Source organism: Oryzias melastigma, linkage group LG9 (genome assembly GCF_002922805.2).
Source record: "Oryzias melastigma strain HK-1 linkage group LG9, ASM292280v2, whole genome shotgun sequence".
Lineage (NCBI taxonomy): Eukaryota > Metazoa > Chordata > Actinopteri > Beloniformes > Adrianichthyidae > Oryzias > Oryzias melastigma.
In genome coordinates this window covers 20363131-20372770 of record NC_050520.1, presented here as the reverse complement: position 1 = coordinate 20372770, position 9640 = coordinate 20363131, and the positions used below count along the sequence as shown (strand labels likewise).

The 9640-nt window shown below is 41.2% G+C and overlaps 1 protein-coding gene across 1 annotated transcript in view; it reads right to left on the bottom strand.

Moving 5' to 3' along the window:
- Nucleotides 1-9640, bottom strand: part of ogdha (oxoglutarate dehydrogenase a) — a 38160-nt gene that overhangs the window by 2824 nt on the left and 25696 nt on the right. The window contains exons 12-21 of the mRNA XM_024260992.2: nucleotides 9407-9559; nucleotides 6029-6131; nucleotides 3081-3209; nucleotides 2840-2990; nucleotides 2549-2676; nucleotides 1931-2109; nucleotides 1748-1819; nucleotides 1556-1681; nucleotides 448-520; nucleotides 199-362 (exon numbers count right to left, since the gene is read on the bottom strand). Coding sequence (XP_024116760.1) covers nucleotides 199-362; nucleotides 448-520; nucleotides 1556-1681; nucleotides 1748-1819; nucleotides 1931-2109; nucleotides 2549-2676; nucleotides 2840-2990; nucleotides 3081-3209; nucleotides 6029-6131; nucleotides 9407-9559 — 1278 coding nt within the window. The remainder of the gene's footprint in view (nucleotides 1-198; nucleotides 363-447; nucleotides 521-1555; nucleotides 1682-1747; nucleotides 1820-1930; nucleotides 2110-2548; nucleotides 2677-2839; nucleotides 2991-3080; nucleotides 3210-6028; nucleotides 6132-9406; nucleotides 9560-9640) is intronic.

Here is a 9640-nt window from a genome sequence, read left to right as displayed (position 1 = left end):
GTGTGTGTACCTGCTCCATGCGTGTTCCGTGTGTGTGTACCTGCTCCATGCGTGTTCCGTGTGTGTGTACCTGCTCCATGCGTGTTCCATGTGTGTGTGTACCTGCTCCATGCGTGTTCCATGTGTGTGTGTACCTGCTCCATGCGTGTTACATGTGTGTGTGTACCTGCTCCATGCGTGTTACATGTGTGTGTGTACCTGCTCCATGCGTGCGATGGCCACAGTTCCCTCCATGCCTCGGTTCTTCCTCTCTTTGGTCAGCTCATAGTAAACCTTCCCGGTGCAGAAGATCAACCTCTTGACCTCCTCGGGACGTTCAGCTGCCACTCCTCCATCGGGGATCAATCTTTGGAAGTGAGTTCCTGCACACAGAGGAGGAGGAAGATCATAGAGCAGTCATCCTCCCTGAAACTGTGTGAACACTAAGCCATGAGCAGCTCAGATTACCCGGCAGCATGTCATCAAAGCTGGATCTGGCCTCTGGGAGACGCAGCAGAGATTTGGGAGTGAAGACGATCAACTGCAGACATAAACAGGAAGTTATGCACCAAAAAAAAGATAGACATTCAAATTAAAAGTCTTAACCATAACCAATAGAACTGGTCAGTGGGCCTGAAGCAGCACAGACCTCGTCTGCAGCGGCAGAAGAAAGCGATATAAATGCCGATCGTCATGATGGGGTTAATACAGCATCAGTTCAGAGAGAAAGTTCACCTCTTACTGATCGATTTTGTTCAGGAAAAGTTTGTTTTGAAGAAACCTGTGCAGTGATACACAACATTTGGGCTGTGTGACTTCCCTTTAAGGTGTGACTCACAACTACAACAGCCTGATCTGTGAGAAAACACAATAATGCAAAATGTAGCACATATTTCACTATTTGCACGTTTTTTTCTGCATTACATTTTTATAAAAACATTTAAAGTAATTACTTCATTGTTTATCACTAGTTTTAATCTTTATAGAAGAGTAGTGCATTCAATAAAAAAGGGTGGTCTTTTTTTCATTGCAAGCAATACGCTTCCATAAAAAAATTATAAAAACAAAACCAGACTGCGAGCCACAGAGAAGGCCACGCCCACAACCTGAGCGTCCAGCAGGTCATCCACAGACTTTGCCATTTTGGGCCCAATATTGTCAGGATTGACTCACAGTTCATACTGGGAAAATGTAATACTTCTCCAACGTTTTTCTGTGTAATATTTGTAGATAAATAAGTTGATGCTTTAAAGAAAGGTTTGTGTTCATAAAAACGTTTAGAGATCAGAAGTGCCTTTAATTAAAATTTGTATTGTTATAAAACCTGACATAATCGTCTTATGTCAGGTTTTAAAACAATAAAAACTTTACATTATTATTAGTGTTTTGTGAGTGAATAATCATTACCTGAAACTTTATAAATAAAGGGAATGACAGCATCACGAAGAAGTACACACATTATTTTTCCATAGAAATGTTTGGCTGGTAGACTTGAGATGTTTGCGTCCACCCCGGCTTGTAACCAAACATGTACATTTAGATCTCTGTACACGTCCATCAATGTGTGAGGCCTCACAGGTTTCCTGAAGGGCAGCAGGATCTGTCTCCTCATCACATGGAAGTAGTTTCCCGGGTTCGAGCAGTTCACCACGATCCAGTTGCAGTCATAAAGCTGACGGACGGCGAAGTCCTCAGTGATGTTCTAAGGGACAGAACCAGAATCAGAACCAGGACACCTGTCTCATTACACTGTGAGTGTGTGTCTTACAGGCATCACATCTGGGTCATCGTTGCACATCTGCAGGAACCTCTCTGGACGAGCTGAAGAATGTTCTGGGCCCTGGAGACAGAAAAATGAAATCCTTCAGGTAAACATACGGGAAGCAGTTTGTGAAACCTCCTGAGGATGCAGAATGAGGCGGGGACATCCACAGAAAGTTCTGGTCCTCACCATGCCCTCCATGCCGTGCGGCAGCAGCAGCACGATGCCGTTCTGCCGGACCCACTTGGCCTGGCCGGGGCAGATGAACTGGTCGATGATGCACTGAGCCGTGTTGTGGAAGTCTCCAAACTGCGCCTCCCACAGGATCAGGGCATTGGGGCTCGCCATGGCAAAGCCCAGCTCGAAGCCTGGAGAAGCAGAAGTCTAATGAGTCTACAGCCAGGGGGTCAAACTCAATCACACGGGGCCAAAATCCAAAACACACTTTAGGTCACGGGCCGAACAGGATAAACATTTATTCAACACTCTAAAACTACATTTTTAAAACTTTAAAACCGTAACTTTTTAACATAATTATGAATAATAAAAGCAGGAATATTATTCCAGAATAAATTAACTTAAACCTTGAATAACTTTCAGTATTTTACTCTCCATAAAACTAATTTTTTTCAAGTTATACATGTTAGAAATAAGCACAAGATAACATCAGGTCATTAATAACAATACAATAAAATGATCTGGAGGGCCGGACAGAACCACCCTGAGGGCCGGATCCGGCCCCCGGGCCGTGACTTTGACACATGTGGTCTACAGGCAGAAGAGAACGGCGAGGAGCACCGCACTAACCGAGGACGCCGTACTCTGACAGAGAGCTGTTGCAGACGGTGTATGGCGCCTGGTCCGGGGAGATGTGGTTCATGGGAATGCAGGTCCGCTTGTCCACGTTCTGGTCATGGAGGACGTGATGGCGATGGCTGAGAGGAGAGATGGACATGAGGGGACTCATCTGTTCGTCAGACATTTTACTCTCCATTCAGAAAATGATAGTTCCTGATTGTCTGCATTCTCCTCTCTAGAATTCTCAGGACTTTCCTTCATGATTGAATCCTCACACTCACATCCGGGTTCTGGACTGACCTGAACGTTCCTCTCTCTACGTCCTGTCCCGACAGTCTGACGTGGATCCCTTCTTTCAGCAGTGATCCAAACGCCATGTATTCTCCCAGAGCCCAGTCCACCGTCCGGTTCCGGATCATCTCGCCTCGACCCTTTAGGATTCGACTCAGACCTGAATCAACAGAGTGCAGCGTGTGTCACTTTCGTCACAAGGAGAGAAGAGGCCGCTTAAACCACTGCAGGGGGTTGAAAGGTCTCAGACCTCCATGGATGGTGAAGTCCTCCACCGGGACAGAGGAAGCCACCTGTCCAATGTGGGTCAGGTCCTCCTCGCTCAGTCCAGTAGAGGGACAACTCATGGACTTGGGCTGTCCTTCCAGAGTGAAAAAACCTGAAGACAATAAGAGAGGTTCAAGGACATGAAGAAACATTTTTTACTAGAGCATCGATGAGACTTATCTTCACACCAGAAAAGATAAATACATAAAACCTAAAGTGAGAACAGAGCGGGACATCCACACAGCTAGTTCTGCAGGATCAGAACCAACCAACTGGAACCCAACATGGAACGTTGTGTCCTTCAAGGACAACAGTGAGGAGTACATGTGCGCTGGACAGTTTCAATGTTACTCTGAGAAGCATGTCATGACATTCTTCTTACAGACTCCACCAACAACCCCTATCCAGATGCTGAAAAGAATCTCCTTTGAGGCTATTTATTCAACCAGCACTAGAGAAAGACTTCATCTCTTCCAGCTCCTCTGATGCTCCAGTTAATGTGAAATCAGTGTTATAAATACAGTTCAGGTTCTGACCTTCCAGATAAGACCATCAGATGCCTGCAGCTCCTTAGTCTGGATTTGATCAATCTCAGGTTAGGTTTGGGACATTGTGGATTAGTGGTGGGGGAAAGAATCCATTTCAGGTGCTTCGATTATGATCCTGAATCTCAAAACATTTATGTTTAAAGTGGTGTAACGGATCACTGATAATCCGTGATTATCTTGAGCCACAGATCCCCTTTTCCCCACACCCACATCTGGTGCGGCTCATTTAGACCCATTTCCTGATCAAACTGCACTAAATTCGCTCCTCAAATTTGTGTCCACCGTCTTTATTTTAACAAGTGTCAAAGTTGTTGCCTGATAATTGTTCAAAATTGTGCTTGGAAAACCTGGAACCCCCCTGCAGCGTGGGGGAGGAGTTTTTCTCAAATTCAAAAGTTGCGGATGATGAGAGATCCGGTTTATTTATTTGAAAGAGTTCTACAAAAAAAAACAGTAAAGACGTTTCCAAGACCGGGTTGTGGAGTTTATGAAGAGATTTTCCTGGTATGCGGATGGGGGGGGAGGGGGAGTTTACTGCAGCAGCAGAGGACACACACAGTCAAGAATTTAAAGTTGTAAATTCTTTCATCCCTCCATCCAGTTTATTTAAAGATGCAGAGCCTAATGATGCACTTTTGGTTTTATAAACATCTTGAGTATTTTTTGTCTAAAAATATTGAGATCAAAGATGTTATTAGTGTTGTTTTTATAAATTGGTCTCAATGAGCAAATTTTTGATGTAATATATGTGTATGTTAGTGTTTTGAAGTACTTTATATAAGTTTTCTTAAAAATATGTGGTAAAACGTTTATAAGAATACATTTTTAGCTTTAATCTAGTTAGTTTTCCATTTTTTCATGTTTGCTGATCTGAAAAATTATACCTAGTGTGACATTCAAACCTTTACACGATCGGAACCATGAGTTTTGTGATCTGTTACACCCCTAATTTAAAGTGAAAATAACAAGTGGAACTAAATGCAAATCCTTTTTCCCTCAGACTTTCTGTAGAGCACACAAACATGGCTGACCTTCCAGATCTCATCTTCTGACCGGCCCTGACTTCTCTTTAAGTGACCGTTTGAAAGTATTTTGGTTTTTACAAAGTGGACGGTCAGTTGGATTAAAGTCATGTGATGTTCAAGTTCTGTCACACCAGAATTTTTATGTTCTTAATAAAAGCTGAAGCTGATAACGCTGAAACGGATAGCTGAAAATGATGAAGTTGATCGCCATCTTAAATATTAGCTAAATGACAAATTAACCTAAAAAATCTTAGAAAATACCAAAATCGTATAAAAAGCTAGAAGAATGCTACTTTTTTAACCTAATTCTTAATAATAAAAAGACAGGAATATTATTCCAGAATAAATCAACTTAAACCTTAAATAACTTTCAATATTTTACTCTCCATAAAAATATATTTTGTGAAAATTATACAAGTTAGAAATGAGTGTAAGATAACATCGGGTCATTAATAACAATAAAATAAAATGATCTGGGGGGCCGGATAGAATTATTGACTCTGACACGTGTCTTAAACAATCGACAGCAGCAGCATAAAAAAGATTCTAGTTTTGATCTGGAGGATGTAACCTGAGACCTTTGGTGCCTTGCTCAAAAGTACTTGCTTCATCACTCTTTAGAACAGGTGGAGGAATGACTGGTAAATCTGATGCTTCACCCAAAACCTCCACGTGAAGAGCTTCTTCCAAGCCCATCTGTCTGTTCCATGCAGCGTTTGATAAAAACAGACCCGGATCGCGTGTGAAGAAGATCTGAAGCTCAAAGGCCAGAGAACTGAAGCTCCTCTGTCTGCTCCTTCATCAATTCTGTCCACAGACGTCATGCCGAGTCTGTGACGGGGACACTCCACATGACTGATGCCCTTGGCAGCAGATCCAGGACCCAAAGAGCCCCCCTACAGGAGCACCGTCAGACAGATTACTGCTGGATTAGTAATCCAGAGCCACTTCCTCTTTCAGTCAGAGATTAACCTCTCAAGTTTAAACACTAAATCTTTAACTATAAATTTTCAATCATTAACACGATCAACATAATTCCAGCAGATTGTGAAGGAGAAAACCATCTTGTCGAGCCGCTTTTCTCCTTCACAATCTACTGGAATTATGTTGATCGTGTTAACAATTCAAAAGTTATAGTAAATCAAAGTGCTAAAGATCTGTTTCCTCGATCCTTTCTGAGTGCATAGAAAGGTCTGCAGTGCTTTTCATGTTTGCATGTGATTTCATAAAAATAAAGACTCAGTCGTCATTCTAGCCATCCCCGCACTCATTTAAAACTGAGCATCACTTCAGTGTTTGAGGTGTTACCAGAGGATTTCTCCAGATCATGTTTAGAGCCAAACAGGCTCCCGTCTCACCGGGCCAGGGCGAGTCCAGCCAGTGCTTGATGTGGAGGATCTTCTCATCTTTGGAGCGAGCGTACGCCTCCTCACAGATTTTATCATACTTTGAGATTTCCTCCTGCACACAGAAAAACAAACACTCTAAATCAGGGGGGTCAAACTCAATCTCACAAGGGGCCAAAATCCAAAACCCACTTTAGATCACGGGACGAACGGGAGAAACATTTATTGAACACTCTAAAACTACATTTTTAAAACTCTAACTTTTTAACATAATTATGAACTAGATATATAGCATTACCTGCAATAATGCTAGTGTGAATGCTGTAAGATGATTTTGGTCGCTGAAGATGCTAGTGCTGATAGATGAAAACGCTGAAATTGATATCCAGTCAAAATATTAGCCAAATTAGCCAAAAAACTAAACAAAAAAAACTTAGCTTAACCAAAACAGCTAGCAAGTAGCTGAAAAAATAGCTACACTTCAAAATATCCTGAAAAACTGAAAAAAACTAAATTAGCCAAAACAGCTAGCGTGTAAATAGCATAACTCCAAAATATCCTAAAAAACTTTTAAGATAAGCCTAAATTTGACAAAAAAAACAGCTAGCATGTTGCTGAAATATTAGCTAAACTCCAAAATAGTTTAAAAAAATCTTAGTAAATACCAAAATAATCCAGAAAGCCAATTTTTAAAACTTTAAAACCGTTACTTTTTAAACAAAATTATGAATAATAAAAAGGCAGGAATATTATTACAGAATAAATCAACTTAAACATTAAATAACTTTCAATATTTTACTCTCCATAAAAATATATTTTGTCAAAATTGTACAAGTTAGAAATAAACACAAGATAATATCAGGCCATTAATAACGGTAAAATAAAAGGATCTGGAGGGCCGGATAGAATTCCCTGAGGGCCGGATCCGGCCCCCGGGCCTCGACTTTGACACATGTGATCTAAAGCATTTCCTGGGTTTTTGCTGGACCTTCTTATCAGTCTTTTGAAGGTGGATGTTAGTGAATGCACAGACCCCTGCACATTGTATTTCCTCTGCATAGAAGAAATGAAGTTTATCTGATGAGCTGTTTTAGGAGAACTCATTTGATTTTACAACCATCTGTTTTAAAATTCCAATTCCTAGTGTTCTTTTAATTATGATGGTGTTGTTTTTAGCCAAAAATAACAACCCTGTCGTTTTCTAGGACATAGTTTCTGTAGACCACAAGAAACTCATTAGAAATTCAATTTTAAGTTGTGGGTGGGAACCCTTGGCACAGAGTAAGCCTGCACTTATTTCCCATTATCCCTTTGTTTGCACTCTCTCCCAACAGCCTTCAGCCTCTCACAACCCCAACCTAACATTACTGGTATAACACAAACGATAAACAACATCAGAGCTATCCAGCCGTACAGTTTAGATCCAGATTCCAGTTCAGACGAGGAACACAAAGACGTTCATGGATCTATTCGTCTGCTAGTGGATGACCAGAATGGAGCGCAGCAGGGAGCTTGTTTGTATGTAAAAACTACAAACTTATTCCAACAGCATTTTTTCCATTTGTTTTGGATTTACAACAATTTGAATAAAGAAAAACTCAAGAAAGCCGTTTTAATCTTAGTTTTCTCTATACCAAATGTGATGGAATTTTTTAAAAGTATTTCATGCTGAACAGTATTCTCATTTCCTGTCTTAGATAGTTCACAAATCTAAATACAAATTTGAATAATCCTCAATATTTGATGTTTTATTTAAAATATCAACCTTTCATTTTAGCAGGGTTCTAGTTTGGCTGATGTTATTTCCACGTATTTTATGTGCGATCGAGCACAAAACAAAAACTGATAGAAATTCATGTTGTTCATGCTCGTACACATTTTAATCTCTTCCCAGGATAATGGTAAATGGCGTATACTTGTACAGCGCTTTCTACCCTCCTTCGAGGGCCCAAAGCGCTTCACAGTCACAGACCCATTCACCCATTCACACACACATTCACACACTGGTGGTGGCTCCGCTGCCGAACACTGGCGCCAACCTCCCACCAGAGGCAATTTGGGGTTCAGTGTCTTGCCCAAGGACACTTCGACACATGGGTGGGTAAGGCGGGAGTCGAACCTGCTCACTTCTGATCGGGAGTCGACCGCCCTACCACTGCACCACGGCCACCCCATTTTTTTGTTGTTCTACTACAGGATATTTTAGGATTTTAAATTGTAAGAATGGTTTGTTTCAGTGAAAATGTTCAGAGCAGCTATTGAGCCACGTAGATTCACCTTTCAAAATAAGAGCGGTGACGTAAAAAAAAAAAAAAAATCCCTGGGTGAACATATTTACAACAGCCACTTTCATATTTTTGGCAAAAGTTTTCATATAATTTAATCATTTTTACCTTTATTTTCCTGCAGATCAGACACAGTTATGATCAAAAACAAAGAGGAGTGATGTTAGAACCACGGCTGAGCTAACAGCAGCTCACTGACCGCAGTAGAAAACATTACAACAGGAATAAGTTTGACTTTAATGTCAGACACGCTGGAATTCTCTGACTTTTGATCTGTTTACAGGATTATGTGAGAACAGAAATTTAGGAAACTTTGAACTGGTGAGAAAAGATCTTCTGCAGCTCCACGTCTCATAGCTAAAGCTAATGCTAGTGTTAGCATTAGCACAGATTAAAAGAATAAAATCATAATTACCTTCATAATCAATCAAGCAGCATTCACTGAAGTTCTTGTAACCTTTGTCTAACTTTAACCTGGTTGTCAGAGAGAAATAATCCACGACTGGATTAATATCATCCAGAGGAATTTGGGGATCAGCTGATCTGTTCTGACTGCAGACAGGATCACTGACATTTGTACTCTGATTTATGAACGATCTTTCAACGATCTAAGAGGAGGAAACAAATGCAACCAAGTAGGACATTTATACAATAAATATTGTACACATTTCAGTCACAATTGGTTAGGTTACCTTTTATTATTCATGTAAAATTGTTTTAAACAGCGTTCAGCAGTCAGCTTTGCTGTTCTAAACCATATAAACAGGAAGTAACTTTAAACACTCGCCATTTTAACCTCCATCCAGAAACAGAGAAAATAGCTTTGGTTGTTGTTTCTGTCCCTTTGTAAACTTCAGGACTTTGGAATTATGATGGAGCTCTAGATTTGAAAATGAGAGTCAGGAATGAAAGGTTTTCTGGCATATTTGGTGCTTCTGAGGCAGAGAAGACTGACATGAGAACATGAGAGTTCAGAAACAGACCCCCCCCCCTGTAAAGTCCTCCAAGAGCCGTCCCAGAGCAGTGAGTCTGCATGCAGTCTGGATTTTAAAAGTGTGACGTGTGTTCTGACATGACAGAAGCTGCAGGGTGTTGCTGGGGTTACCTCGTACTCCTGTCTGCTCACGACTCCCTCTGCTATCAGCTTCTCAGCGTACTTCTGCAGGACCGGCTTCTGCTTCTTGATCTGCTTGTACATGAGCGGCTGAGTGAACATGGGCTCGTCCATCTCATTGTGACCCATGCGGCGGTAGCTGACCTGAACACAAGCAGACGGGCACGACTGTGAGGTGGAGAATTGTCGTGGAACTCCTTGTTTCTAGATTTTTGATATCTTATT